This window comes from Zea mays, chromosome 1, assembly GCF_902167145.1.
Source record: "Zea mays cultivar B73 chromosome 1, Zm-B73-REFERENCE-NAM-5.0, whole genome shotgun sequence".
NCBI classification, from domain to species: domain Eukaryota; kingdom Viridiplantae; phylum Streptophyta; class Magnoliopsida; order Poales; family Poaceae; genus Zea; species Zea mays.
The window spans coordinates 6062364-6077720 of NC_050096.1; the positions used below are offsets into that span (position 1 = coordinate 6062364).

The 15357-nt window shown below is 55.5% G+C and overlaps 1 protein-coding gene across 7 annotated transcripts in view; it reads right to left on the reverse strand.

Annotated features, from left to right (window-relative positions):
* LOC100502361 (callose synthase 3) overlaps positions 1-15357 on the reverse strand; it is a 93405-nt gene that overhangs the window by 40777 nt on the left and 37271 nt on the right. For all 7 annotated transcript variants that reach the window (XR_004852581.1, XM_020539334.2, XM_035962483.1 and 4 more), the window contains one exon: positions 57-194. Coding sequence is in view for 6 of the 7 variants with exons in the window: in XM_020539334.2 (XP_020394923.1) it covers positions 57-194 (138 nt within the window). In the remaining variant the exon portion in view is untranslated. The remainder of the gene's footprint in view (positions 1-56; positions 195-15357) is intronic.

Here is a 15357-nt window from a genome sequence, read left to right on the forward strand (position 1 = left end):
CAAGCAATTCAAAGCTAGAAAAACGCCAGAAATATATTAAGAGTACAGAATGACACCTCTTTGAAACGATTGTGTAAGTAAGACCTCAGACCTTTCTTCCTTTTTGCATCAGATGTTTCAACAGGAATTAGGCACGAGTTAAAGGCTAAAGGTATTGAATCAAAGCGAGATCGCAGCATCCCCAGAGTACGAATCTGTCTCATCCAAAAAATGAAGGTTTGCTTTTTATCAATTTTTTCAACCAAAATTAGACACACATAAGAGGCTAAAGGTATTGAATAGAAGAATGTCACCACATCCAGTGTCTGAATCTGTCTCTTCAGAATGAATGGTAAATGTGAATTTTTTTTGCAAAACTGCATTTAGTAATTTGAAGTACACATAAAATAATTGTGTAATCAGAAAGTGTGATGTGCGGGCGCACATACGCCAGGCGCACGCGTGAGGTGCGCAGGGGAACAGAGCGCGCAGCCAGGACACAGGAAGGGAAGGCAAGTGGCTAGAAGGAAAGTTAGCCACCTAATTAGTTGTTTCCTGTGTTAGTTATTCCCTTATTAGTCGTTTCCTTGTTAGTTATTTCCTTGTGAGTTGTTACCTTGTTAGTTATTTCCTTACTAGTTGTTGTTTCCTTGTTAGTTATTTCCTTATAGCTGCCCCCTCTGTGGCTATATAAGCATGTACGAGAGATCATTTGGAATAAGGAATAAGTCAGTCCTAATCTCCCTCTCTTCTCTACAAACCGACGGCTGAGGGGTATAACCTCGCCGGCGTGACGGACAGCGGCTACGAGTTACGTAGCCGGGGTCCGGCCAGTCGGGGATTTGGTGTCCTTGACAACCTGGTATCACGGTCTCGTCGATCCTCACCCACCCGCTCCAACCACGCCCAGCAGCCGCCAACGCCACCACCTTCCCCAGCCTCCACCACAGCCATGGCCGAGCCCACCATTGCCGACGTCCTCGCTGAGTTGCGAGCACTCCGCACGGACGTCAACACGCTGCAGTTCGACATGGCGGCCATGAAGGACAAGTCCGCGTCGGCCTCGGACAACGGGGGCCACGGTCGGCGACCCGAGGGGCAGCGCGACCACGATCCGTACATCCAGCACCGCAAGTGGGACTTCCCCCGCTTCGACGGCTCCGTCGATCCGATGTTGTTCATCAACAAATGTGAATCATACTTCCGGCATCACCGCACCTTGGGGGAGGAACGTGTTCGGATGGCATCATACCATCTGGACGACGTCGCGCACCTGTGGTACAGCCAGCTTGAAGAAGATGATGGTGCCCCGTCATGGGGTCGATTCAAAGACTTCCTGAATGAGAGGTTCGGACCTCCACTCCGTTCCGCGCCGCTGTTCGAACTTTCGGAGTGCCGACGCACCGGATCTGTGGAGGAGTACTCTAGTCGTTTCCAGACGCTCCTGCCCCGTGCCGGTCGGCTGGACGAAGCTCAACGAGTGCAACTCTTCACCGGAGGCCTCCTCCCGCCTCTCAGTCATGCGGTGCGCATCCATAATCCGACCACGCTCGCCGCTGCGATGAGCCTGGCGCGGCAAGTGGAGCTCATGGAGCTCGAGCGACCGCCGGTACGACAGGGAGCGCGCGGTCTACTTCCACCACCGCCGCCTCGAACCGCTCCGGCCGCGCCACCCCAGCAGCTGGCTCTTCCAAACCCGCCGGCGGGTAACGACCAGGGACGACGCGAGGGCAACCAGCGGCGCCTCTCTACGGCGGAGCAGGCGGAACGATGTCGCCTTGGCCTTTGTTTTAACTGTGACGAAAAGTATTCTCGTGGCCATAACAGGTTTTGCAAGCGGATTTTCTTCGTGGACGGGGTTGAGATTGATGACACCGAACCCGTCACCGACGACGGGGACAGGGATGCCCCCTGCTTCTCGCTGCAGGCGGTGGCTGGGGTGTCCATGACGGACACCACGCAGCTCGCGGTCACACTAGGGGCCGCCCAGCTCGTAGCCCTCCTCGACTCCGGCAGCACCCACAATTTCATCTCCGAAGAAGCCGCTCGACGAACGGGTCTTCCGCTCCAACAATGTCCCCGCCTAACGGCCATGGTGGCCAATGGTGAGAACATCACCTGCGCCGGCGTCATCCGCAAAGCCCCACTAATCATCGCTGGTGCTGCGTTCCCGGCGGAGCTGTTCGTCATGCCCTTGGCCGGGTACGACATCGTCCTCGGCACCAAATGGCTCGGCGCGTTGGGGCCCATTGTCTGGGACCTGGCCAACAGGCGCATGTCCTTCCAGCGAGGGGCCGCACCATCTCATGGGCGGGTCTATCCACGACGTCGGGCCCGGCGGTGTGCGCCTTGTCCGCTGAAGAATCGCTCTTGGATGCTCTCCTCGGAGCGTTTGCAAGGGTCTTCGCCACTCCAACGGGACTGCCCCCCAAGCGCGCACATGATCACCGCATCCTGCTGAAGCCCGATGCACAAACGGTCGCCGTGCGCCTATCGGTACCCAGCTGCCCACAAAGATGAGTTGGAGCGGCAGTGTGCAGCCATGATGGAACAAGGGATCGTCCGACGCAGCGACTCCCCGTTTTCGTCGCCGATCCTCCTTGTCAAGAAGGCCGATGGATCCTGGCGCTTCTGCGTCGACTACCGGGCCCTGAACGCCATGACGGTCAAGGACGCCTTCCCGATCCCGGTGGTGGACGAGCTATTGGATGAGCTCAACGGCGCCAAATTTTTCTCCAAGCTCGACCTACGGTCGGGATACCACCAGGTCCGCATGCGACCCGAGGACATCCACAAGACGGCGTTCCGCACGCATGACGGCCTATATGAGTTCCTGGTCATGGCGTTCGGACTCTGCAACGCGCCGGCCACATTCCAAGCCCTCATGAACGACGTCCTGAGGCCGTTCCTCCGTCGCTTCGTCCTCGTATTTTTTGACGATATTTTGATCTACAGCAGGACTTGGGCAGATCACCTCCGGCACCTGTGTGCTGTCCTGGAAGAACTGCGCCGTCACCAGCTCTTCGTCAAGCGCACCAAATGTTCCTTCGGGGTCTCCGCCGTCGCCTACCTCGGCCACGTTATCTCTGCGGCGGGCGTCGCCATGGATCCCGTCAAGGTGCAAGCCATCCATGATTGGCCGACGCCGCGATCCTCCCGTGCCGTCCGTGGCTTCCTCGGTCTCGCGGGGTACTACCGCAAGTTCGTACATAACTATGGCACGGTGGCCGCGCCCCTGACGGCGTTGCTCAAGAAGGACGGTTTCACTTGGGATGATGCAGCGGCCACGGCGTTCTCCGCGCTCAAAGCGGCGGTCACTTCGGCACCAGTCCTCGCCATGCCCGACTTCGCCAAGCTGTTCGTCGTCAAATGCGACGCGTCAACCATCGGCTTTGGGGCGGTCCTGGTCCAGGAGGGACACCCGGTGGCATACTTCAGCCGGCCAGTAGCGCCGCGCCACCGCGCGCTGGCCGCCTACGAGCGAGAGCTCATTGGCATGGTCCAGGCGGTTCGGCATTGGAGGCCATACCTATGGGGGCGCTGCTTCCTCGTCAAGACGGACCACTATAGCTTGAAATACCTCCTCGACCAGCGCCTCGCCACGATTCCGCAGCACCACTGGGTCGGCAAGCTCTTGGGCTTCGATTTCACAGTGGAGTACCGCTCCGGGGCCACGAATACTGTCGTCGACGCCCTATCCCGCCGCGACAACGAGGAAGGAGAACTGCTGGCCACCTCAGCGCCCGGTTCGACTTCATCGAGCGCCTCCGCCATGCCCAGACCACCGACCCGGCGCTGGTAGCCGTCCACGATGAGCTCCGGGCGGGGACCCGCACGGCGCCGTGGACCATCACCGACGGCATGGTCGCCCTGGAGGGGCGCCTCTACATCCCGCCAGCATCGCCACTACTTCAGGAAATCCTGGCCGCGGTCCACGACGACGGCCATGAAGGCGTTCATCGCACGCTGCACCGCCTGCGGCGTGATTTTCATTTCCCCAACATGCGTCGTGTGGTGCAGGACTTTGTGAAGGCGTGCGCCACATGTCAGAGGTACAAGACTGACCACCTGAGGCCGGCCGGGCTGCTCCAGCCACTGCCCATTCCGTCCAGCGTGTGGGCCGACATCGGCATCGATTTCATTGAAGCACTGTCCCGGGTGCAGGGCAAGACAGTAATCCTCTCCGTCGTCGACCGCTTCAGCAAGTACTGCCACTTCATCCCGTTAGCACACCCCTACACCGCCGAGTCCGTCGCCCAAGCGTTCTTCAGCGACATCGTCCGCCTTCATGGTGTGCCGCAATCCATCGTCTCGGACCGCGACCCGGTGTTCACGTCGACATTCTGGACCGAGCTCATGCGGCTCACTGGCACCAAGCTCTTCATGTCGTCGGCTTTTCACCCGCAAACGGATGGACAGACGGAGGCCGCCAACAGGGTAATCGTCATGTACCTCCGTTGTTTCACAGGCGATCGTCCTCGGCAGTGGCTTCGCTGGCTTCCGTGGGCCGAATACACCTACAACACGGCTTTCCAATCGTCGCTCCGGGAGACGTCGTTCCACGTGGTCTATGGCAGCTGTTGCACAGGAGATGGAGGACCGCACGGCTTTTCTCGCCGACGTCCGCTACCGCCTCGAACAGGCCCAGGCAGTCCAAAAGCGTGTCTATGATCAGCACCATCGTCCGGTGGAGTACCAAATTGGGGACTGGGCACTACTACGACTCCGGCAACGCCCGGCAGCATCACTACCACGGAGCTCCACCGGCAAGCTCAAGCCACGGTTCGTTGGACCGTATCGCGTCCTGGAGATCATCAACGCCGTGGCTGTCCGGCTCGAGCTTCCGCCAGGGGCCCGCCTCCATGATGTGTTCCATGTTGGAGTGCTCAAGAAGTTCGTCGGCACACCACCGGCAACACCCCCGGCATTACCCCCCACGCACAACGGCGCTGTGGTGCCCGTGCCAGCAGTGGTCACAGCCGGGCGCCTGGCTCGTGGGATTCGCCAGCTATTGGTCCAGTGGCAAGGTGAGCCAGCTGCGTCAGCAAGCTGGGAGGACTACGACGACTTTCGCGCTCGCTTCTCTGATTTCCAGCTTGAGGACGAGCTGGTCTTCGACGGCGGGAGAGATGTGATGTGCGGGCGCACATACGCCAGGCGCGCGCGTGAGGTGCGCAGGGGAACAGAGCGCGCAGCCAGGACACAGGAAGGGAAGGCAAGTGGCTAGAAGGAAAGTTAGCCACCTAATTAGTTGTTTCATGTGTTAGTTATTCCCTTATTAGTCGTTTCCTTGTTAGTTATTTCCTTGTGAGTTGTTACCTTGTTAGTTATTTCCTTACTAGTTGTTTCCTTGTTAGTTATTTCCTTATAGCTGCCCCCTCTGTGGCTATATAAGCATGTACGAGAGATCATTTGGAATAAGGAATAAGTCAGTCCTAATCTCCCTCTCTTCTCTACAAACCGACGGCTGAGGGGTATAACCTCGCCGGCGTGACGGACAGCGGCTACGAGTTACGTAGCCGGGGTCCGGCCAGTCGGGGATTTGGTGTCCTTGACAGAAAGTCTGGTGGGAATCAGGGCAAGATTACAGCAGAACAGGGAGAGAGAGCCCCCTGACCTACAGCAAGGTTAAGGGTTGTTTCTTCTTTGCCTTTTGCTGCCGTAGAGTCCAATTATATATAGCGTAGACAGGACTCCTAACTTGACCCTCAAGTAACTCAAACAGATCTAAACCTTCCAAAGATATTAACTAACAAGCTTATCTAATTATTCTATATCCTTATCTATGTCGGCCACCTCCTGGGCCTCTCCTGGCGTCGGTTGGGCTGAAGAGGGCGCCAACTGGGCCCCACCAGACCTGAGCTGATGCTTGTAGTGCATGGCCATAAAAGCATCTACAACACTGCCCCACCCATTATCAAATAGCTCGTCCTCAAGCTAAAAAGAGGGGAAAACCTCCTTGAATTCAGGAACCTTCTCCCATGTAGCATCTGCAGCAGCTTGACCAGTCCACTTGATGAGGATCTGCCACACGCGCTGTCAGGGCCTAAGGAGGCCCATGGAGGGGCTGCGGTAGCAACAGCCATGGGCCCTCCAAGGGAGATTAGATAAGGATAGTTAGAGATAAGATTAGAAGATTAGTTGAGATTATTTAGGAGATTAGTTGAGATTATCTAGGAAGGTTATCGGTTAGTTTGTTGAGAGTTTTTAGGAGAGTTTTTAGGACATAATGATCTCTAGCTAGATAGGGGCGGCCAACTGGCCTATTTATGTAATCAATGGATGAGAAATAAAGTAGGCAAGAATTAGAAGGGACAAACCCTCCTCTTGCTCGGCCGTGGGCAGAGGCCCCCGGCCGACGTTCCTGCCCATCGATACCCCTCTCTAATCCCTCATCGATCTAGCAACCATAACATCTGGTATCGGCTAGCCAACGTCCCCATCTCCATGGGTTGCGCCGTATGCCACCTTCGTCACGCCATCCTGGCAACCGGTGTCCCCATCTCCATGGGCAGCATCGCCTGCCAATTTTGTCACCACATCCTGCACGCCGACGTGCCCAACTCCAGGGACAACGCCAAATTTCGTCACATCATCTTCGTTGACGGCGTCTCCGTCCCCATGGGCAACGCCACTAGGAGCAGCCACGGCTCAGCAATCATCAGCTCCATCGATGGGAGACTTGTGGACCAACATAAGGGCTGATCTAGCAAAGATGCAAGCCACGCTCCAGAAGGTTGAGCAAGGGCTGCTGCAAATCAAGGTAGCAGTGCAACATGAGCAGCACCAGCTGGCGTTGTCCGCACAGCTCCAGACGTCGGCGGTTGTGGGCATACAAGCTGCTGCTCGTGGCTTCCTTGCACGACGGAGAGTGCGGGAGATGCGCCGACAGATGCTCGAGGCAGCCTTGGTGACGGTTAACCTCGGCACACGGGGGCGCGACCTCGCCCTGTCGGACGGCCATCAGCAACGGCTCCGGGCCGCTATCTCCAAGTGCGAGCATTGTACGTGTCCCGCGGGCGACGAACTTCAACTCTACGGCAGCGGCGGTAAGGAAGGCACTCCCCTCGTCATCGGCAAGGGCGCACTATTTAGCGCCACCACATTCCGCTACCGGCCGCCACGAGGGCGCCTCTGCTGGTTATTGTTGCGACCTATTCCAGGTGTCCGTCCATGTGCTCCCCTTTCGTCTAGATGGCGTCCATGGGATCCAGGTGGCTGCACACGTGCAAGTCCAATGCGCGGAGGGTGTCCGCCTTATCTTATGGGGTCAAAAAAAATCAGATTCGAAATAATAAGATAAGTCGAGATGTAAAAGGCTTGTCTTCTAGGTGTCTGGTTTTGGGTCAAGTAGACTCGGCCTTTGAGCACCCGTCATGCTGCAGCTCGAGGACGAGCTGCTTGTCCAGGAGGGGTGTAGTGTCAGGGCCTAAGAAGGCCCATGGAGGGGCTGCAGTAGCAACAGCCATGGGCCCTCCAAGGGAGATTAGATAAGGATAGTTAGAGATAAGATTAGAAGATTAGTTGAGATTATTTAGGAGATTAGTTGAGATTATCTAAGAAGGTTATCAGTTAGTTTGTTGAGAGTTTTTAGTAGAGTTTTTAGGAGATAAGGATCTCTAGCTAGATAGGGGCGGCCAACTGGTCTATTTATGTAATCAATGGATGAGAAATAAAGTAGGCAAGAATTAGAAGGGACAAACCCTCCTCTTGCTCGGCCGTGGGCAGAGGCCCCCGGCCGACGTTCCTGCCCATCGATACCCCTCTCCAATCCCTCACCGATCTAGCGACCATAACACGTGCGGTTAAGGCAGGCACACCAAACCTTGTCCAGCTAAGGTAGCACATGACCAGGCTTAGAAGGGGGGAGTGTTGGCGCAACCGTAGGCGGGGAGCCATTGAACTGCTTGAGGAACATTGCGTAAAACACAGTATGTAGACGACACTTAGGAGACAGTGCCGGCTTGTAGGCAATAGAACCCAGCGGGCCAACACCTGAAATGACACATAGAACTTAGGTGCCAACTTGCCCTTAGCTCTGTCAATCAGGGAGTCAGCAAGACGTTGATGGAGGCACGACTAAACCCATCGCCCTCTTGAAATTCCAACTCGAGGTGATGTTGATCATAGTTGCCTTTCATCAAGTCTTGGGCATGCTACAGCCGTTCATGAATTGCAGTCAGGAACTCATCGCGATCGTGGAGCCGGTGATCCGCTGCAGGAACCTTGAATTCGCCGGCTTCATAGGAGATAGGCGTCAGCGACTCACAGCCATAGACCACCTTGAAGGGTGTCGTCCGCTGTGCGGTCTGGTAGGTGTTGTAGCAGCATGCAGCCCATGGCAGCCAACAAAGCCAACTACGTGGACGATCACCTGCGAGGCAGTGAAGGTGGATGCCCAAAATGTGATTTTTCAGATCAGATTGGTCGTCAGTCTGCGGGTGGAAGGCAATATTCATTCGCAATTTGACACCCAAGAGACAAAAGAGCTCCGTCTAGAAGGCGCTGGTGAAGACGGAGACATCAGTGTACGGGTGGTCCAACGAAAGGAAATGGGCATACTTGGAGAAGCAGACGACCACCATGAAGATGACAGACTTGCTCCCACATGTGGCAAGCCCTCAACAAAGTCCATGGAAATGTCGGCCCACATCGAGCTAGGGCTAGGCAACTCGAGGGGCTGCAGTATTCTGCCGGGTGGAGGTGCACAGACTTGTTACGCTGACAAAAAGCACAACTCTTGATGTCTTTGATGAACTTGGTGACGTGGACATTATAGAATGAGGCGCATAGACGGTGTGCGGTCTTCTAGATGCCCTCATATCCCACCCTGTGAGTCATGGCAAGGATAGTGGGTCACAGGGCGGGCACGGATGGCATGAAGATGCAATCGACATATACAGCGAGGCCATCCACTACCAACCACTTAACGGAGGCCTCTCCCTTGCTGAGCAGCTCCAACAGGTCCAGAGGGTAGACTTGTGAGTGCGCATGTCCACAGGACACTGCGGTGTTCTAATTACCTCATTACACGGTATATTCTAGTAATGTAGTTGGTAACCGAGGGTACGAATGTACTTTCGGCCACCTACACTCAGATTGCCCTATAAATACCCACGTCCTGTAGCTGCATGGGACACGCATAACACGCTACAGTCCCTACCTAACGTTTTGTTGTGCATTGTGCCCCCTTTTCTATCCCTGAGTGTTTGGGTCCACCTGCCAGGATCCAACACCGAGGTAGGAGTTCGATGGGGCACCGAAGGAGCTCTTGGTTTGCTTGACAGACAGCTTGTGCTGCCTAAGGAAGGCCAATCGAACATGTTGTAAATGCTCGGCCCATGTGCTATTGTAGATGAGGATGTCGTCGAATAACACCAGCACGAAACATCGGAGGTAGGCGTACAACACGTCGTTCATCAGCGCCTGGAAGGTGGAGGGGGTGTTCATGAGCCTGAACGCCATGACAAAAAACTTAATGTTGCCATGATGTGTCTAGAACGTCGTCTTGGTGATGTCCTTCGGATACATCTACACCTAGTAATTGTTGTTGGGGAGGTCCAACTTGGTGAAGAAGTGTACCCTCTTGACTCCTTGAGCTCATCAAGCAGGTCATTGTCGATCCGATTTGGGAATTTATCCTTCACGGTCTTGGTGTTGAGGGCGCGGTAGTCAACGTTGAAACGCCATGACTTGTCCTTCTTGCGCACGAGCGAGACGGGTGCGGAGAACATCAACATACTGGGTCTGATGATGCCTTGCCGAAGCATGTTGTCGCACTCCCGCTCCATCTCGTCCTTCAACAACTGGCAACTGCTAGTAGCGGTATGGCCTGACGGCGATAGGCATTGTGTCCGACAAGAGGTTGATGCAGTGGTCGAAGTGTTGTGGCAGAGGCAGACCGGCGGGCTCGGCAAATATGTTCGCGAACTCTGTGAGAATTGCAGGAGATTATCATAGGAGAGCGAACACCCGTAGTGAGGCACGAGAACGCCATGGTGAGGCACGAGAAGCCCCAGATGATCGGTCCGAGGGTGCAAAGCCACTTGCACCCGAGTACCACCTCGTAACCCTCTAAGGTGATGACGAGGAAGTCAATGCGGAACGACTCGTCGTTGATGGAGAACGCGAGCGCAGAGCAGGCCCCAAGGCATGGCAGTCGCTCGCCATTGTCACCCCCACCGTCGTACCGTCCTTGGTCGTAGGACTCAAGTGGAGCCGGCGTGCCACTTGAACCACCATGAAGAAGTGTGTAGAGACGGAGTCAACAGGAGCGGTGAGTGTCTCGTCCTGCACAAAGACGTCCAAGTGCATGGTTTCGCCTGTGCAAGTGCCAGACAATGGGGTCATCTTATTGTCGCCGTCAAAGTCGAGGGGGTCGACATCGCTGATGTCGAGGAGGTAAATGCCCTACTGGTGCTTGTCTTCAGGTGCGTCCGTGAGAACTCAAGGCAATTGAAGCAAAGACCTTCATGAGGTGAATCATCTCGTCGGGCGTCAATCTAGTCATGTGTCTGCCAGTAGGTGGACGGGTTGTAGCCGGATAGCTAGGGGCAACTGGCGTGGCGGGAAGTCTTGGAGGGGATGGTGTAGCGCGGGCCAATGAACGATGTGTGGATGGTGCTGGTGCCCGAGCCGCCACAGTATTGCGACGGGTGTAGGTGTGAGCTAGGGTCGTTGCCTCCTCTAGGGTGGCGGGTGTGTCAAGCTTGATGACGGTCTTCAATGGTTTGCCCAGGCCTACGATGAAGATGGAGATATGTTGCAACTTGGAGAGGTCGTCGTAGTGGGTGAGGTGTTAGTAGAACGCATTGATGTACTCGTCGAGGGACCCCTGAAGGCGGAGGTGTGCGTTGGCGAGCTCCATGAAGCGTGTCCAATACGGGGTGCCCTGGTTCCTCTCGGTTCCTCTCCCACCAATAATAACACTGCTAAGTGGTGCCCTCCATTTAGAAGAAGGCAAGCCAGACCTTCTCCATGTCCAGCGTACGTGCTGCTCGGAAGAACTGCTCATAGCGGTGGAGCCAACGTAGCAGATCCTCGAAGCCATCGTACTTGGGGAAGTGTAGATGGCAGCGTTGATGAAGACAACAACCCTATCTCTCAGAAAGGTGGCCGCTAGTAGAGGGTTCCTTGATCGATAGTGTCGTCACCTTTGTAAGCAACGGGACTCTTACATGATCACGAGGATGACACTACGAGTTGGAGCAATTTTCCGTTTATTTCTCACACACTACTCAAATGCCATACCCATCTAAGGGTTGGGGATATATATTTATAACCATAGGGGCTGCACTACACAATACACTACACTTTACACAAAGGTGATGTCCTCTAGATGCTAAAGCACAAGATGTTGTCCTCTAGATGCTAAAGTGCAGTAAAAAACTGCAGCACTACACACTACACAAGATGTTGTCCTCTAGATGCTAAAGTGCAGTCAAAAACTGCAGCACTACACGCTACACAAAGGTGTTGTCCTCTAGATGCTAAAGCACAAGATGTTGTCCTATAGATGCTAAATTGCAGTCAAAAACAGCAGCACAAAGGTGCAGTTGTCCTAGCTGCTGTCCTCCACACCTGCAGTCCTCCACAACGCAGCAAGGATGTTGTCCTGCAGTCAAAAAAACTGAGATGCTGTTGCTGTTGTCCTTACCACAGACCAATAGACTTATTCTAACAATTCTTCCCCTAAGTCTTGTGCGCCGTCTTGTAGGATAGTTGGGCATCCCGGACCTGGAGCAAAACTCAAGGAACTTGATCCTGCCAAGGGCTTGGTGAGTAGGTCTGCAAGCTGATCCTTGGTGTTGATGTAGCGTGCCTTGATGCTCCCTTTTGCCAAGCAGTCACAGATGAAGTGGTACCTCACCCGGATGTGCTTGCTCCGTTCATGTAACAAGGGGTTCTTTGCCAGGGCGGACTAGCTATCCACCCTTAGTTCCACCGCTCCAGTGTCTCGCCTGAGGAGATCATCGAGCAGTCGAGCAAGCCAGGGCGTCTGAGTTGAAGGTGGAGACCACTATGTACTCAGCCTCGCAACTGGACATGGCCACCATCTGCTGCTTCACCGACTGTCAGCTGATGGGGCACTTGCCGAGGAAGAAGGGGATCCCGCTTGTCCTCTTGCTGGTGTCGATGTCGCCGGCATGGTCGCTGTCGCTGTACCCGACAAGGTGTGCCTTCCCAGGCCACCTCGAGTAGTAGAGACACTGGTCGAGAGTCCCCGCAACGCAGCAGACGATCCTCTTCAGAGCCTTCTCGTGCTCCGTCGTCGGCCACTGCAGGAACCGACTAACGTAGCCGACGGAGTATGCCAAGTTCGGTCGTGTGTGGACGAGGTAGCGAAGGCTCCCCACAAGACGTCGGTACTGTGTAGCGTACACCTCCTATGTCGTGCTGTCACGACTCAGCTTCAGCCTCTCCTCCATCGGAGTGAGAGCTGGGTTACAATTGGTGACCCAGCTAGCTAAACAATGCGCTTGGCGTAGGCCGTCTGGCGAAGTATGATCCCAGAGTCACCCTGGTGCACCTCAATCCCCAGGTAGGAGAGATGCCCCAGCTTACTCATCTGTAAGATGGCCTTCATTTCTTCCTTGAACGCCGCCACCTCTACATCCTTGGCGCCAGTGATCACCAAGTCGTCGACGTAGACACCCACCAGCAGGGCATTTTCTTCATTGCCCTGCCAATAGATGGCCGCCTCGTGCGGGCATGGCATGAAGCCCATCCTCTTGAGCGTGGAATCCAGCTTGGCATTCCACGCCCTCGGAGCCTGTCGCAAGCCGTAGAGGACCATGCGCACACGCTGTGTTCCTAGGTCAAGGATGTGGTAGGCCTTCGAGCCCTCCTCGTAGCCAATGAACACCACCGGAGTGCTCCTATTGTCGAGCTTGCCGATGTGGCCAATCTCCTTAGTGAACGTGAGGCAGCCGAAGACCCATAGGTGAGAGACCGCCGGCTTGCGCCCATGCCAAGCCTCGTATGGTGTCATCCCGTTGAGTGCCTTGGTGGGCGAGCGGTTGAAAATGTAGACCGCTGTCACCACCGCCTCTCCCCAGAAGGCAGTCGGCATTCCCCTCTGCTTGAGGAGAGCCCGAGCCATCCCCACAACCGTCTGGTTGCGCTGCTCGACGACGCCGTTCTGCTACGGGCTGCACGGCGCGAAGTAGTGGCACTGAACGCCCTCATCCGCGCAGTACGACGCGAACTCAGCCGCCGTGAATTTGCCACCGTTGTCGATGTGCAGCAGAAGCAGCTTGCGGCCACACTTTGCCTCCGCAGTGACCTGCACACGCCTGATGACGTTCGCAGCCTCTCCCTTGCTACCAAGGACCATCACCCACATGTAGCGGGAGAGGTCGTCGACGAGTAGCAAGAAGTAGCGTCGTCCTCCTGGTGTGGCTGGTGTCACCGGGCCACACAAGTCTCCATGCACGAGCTCGAGCCTCTCCTTGGCTCGGAAGCTCGACTGCTGGAGAAAGGGGAGCCATCTCTGCTTTGTCAACACGTAGACATCGCAGAACTGCTCCACATGGTCAAGGCAGGGCAGGCCTCGTACCATCTCTTAGGCACTAAGCCGCTTTAGGGCCTCAAAGTTAAGGTGCCCGAAGCGCTCGTGTCACTGCCATGCCACGTCGTCCCGACGAGCAGCAGGGCAGCAAGGTTGTGCCACCTTCACGTCGAAGATGTAAAGCCGATTTGGACTCCTGCGTACCTTGGCAAGAAGGCGACAAGAGGGGTCCAAGATCCTCATGACTCCGTGCTCGACCTCCACGTGCGGACCATTCTCATCCAGCTGTCTCCTCATCGTAGGTGTCGTTGCCGAACTGCACCATATTCTGCAATAGAGTGTTGAGGCGCAGAGCAAAGTCATCGACATCCTCACCTGACTTGAGGCCAGATTCTCTCACTCCTTGCGAAGTGTCTGCAGTGTGGTCTTGCGGGCACGGTCTCTGTCGATGCAGGTCGTAGCGATGGCGTCTCAGGCCTCCTTGGCAGTCCGCTTCTGAGAAAGCTAAAACTGCATCTCGAGTGGGACTACAGTAATGAGGGCATCCAGCGTCCGTCGATCCTCGTAGTAGTCGACGTCGTCGTACCAAACTGCTTCCCACATGTGGCGAACCTAGAGGCGTACCCTCATCACCTCGACCCACTCGACGTAGTTGGTCTTGGTGAGGGTAGGCCACCCATCGCTGAGACCGATGTCCCTGGCAACGGCTTGGACCCCGCGGTAACCATGGTACAGATTTGGGGAGGGAGAGCCACGCCGCCTGTAAAGGTCATGATTTTCGTCGACCCGACCGCCGCGTCGGGAGCACCCCCGGCACGTTCACGCACGTCTAGGCTGCCGCTTTGCGCGTTCTCGTCTGGAGCGCCGTCGGCACGTCTGTGCCTATCTAGGGTGCCGTCGTGCACGGCTGCCCATTGTGCTGCCTGCTCTTGTGCTGCCTCCCTTGCCAGCCTGAGCTCGTCGTTGGTGTTGTCGTCGCCAGAAACAGAGTTGTCGGCGCTACTGCCGCTTAGAGCCTTGAGCTCTGCCGCCGCCGCACGTGCAGCATCCGCCGCCTCCGCTGCTTCTACTTCCTCTCTCGCTGCTGCTAGTTCCACCGCCGCTAGCCGTGTTGCCCACGCCGCTGTCACTGCATCCTCTACTGCTGCTCGCTCGCGTTATTGTCCCGCAGCGACCTCAGCCTCCTGCTGGCGTCGCGCACTCGATATGATCGAGCGTAGAGACATGGTGTGCTAGCGAGGGGTCGCTGCGTGTGGAAGAGGATGTCTCAAACGAAAGGCTGCTCGTCCGAGCAGGAGAGGAAGAAACAGTTGGAGCTCTTGCTGCCGACTGAATATGGGGAGAGGTGCGGGAAGGAGATGAGCAAGAGATGTTTAGGTTGCAGGATAGTTTGGCTCTGATACCAATTGTAAGCAACAGGACTCTTATTCTCATCGAGAGGATGACACTACAAGTTGGGGCAATTTTTCGTTTATTTCTCACACACTACCGAAATGCCATACCGATCTAACGGTTGGAGATACATATTTATAACCATAGGGGCTGCACTACACACTACACTACACACTACACAAAAGTGTTGTCCTCTAGAAGCTAAAGCATAAGATGTTGTCCTTTAGATGCTAAAGTGCAGTCAAAAACTGCAACACTACACACTACACAGGATGTTGTCCTCTTGATGCTAAAGTGCAGTCAAAAATTGTAGCACTACACGCTACACAAAGGTGTTGTCCTCTAGATGCTAAATAACAAGATGTTGTCTTCTAGATGCTAAAGTACAGTCAAAAACTGCAGCACAAAGGTATTGTTGTCCTAACTGCAGTCCTCCACACCTGCAGTCCTGCAGTCAAAAAGACTGAGATGATGTT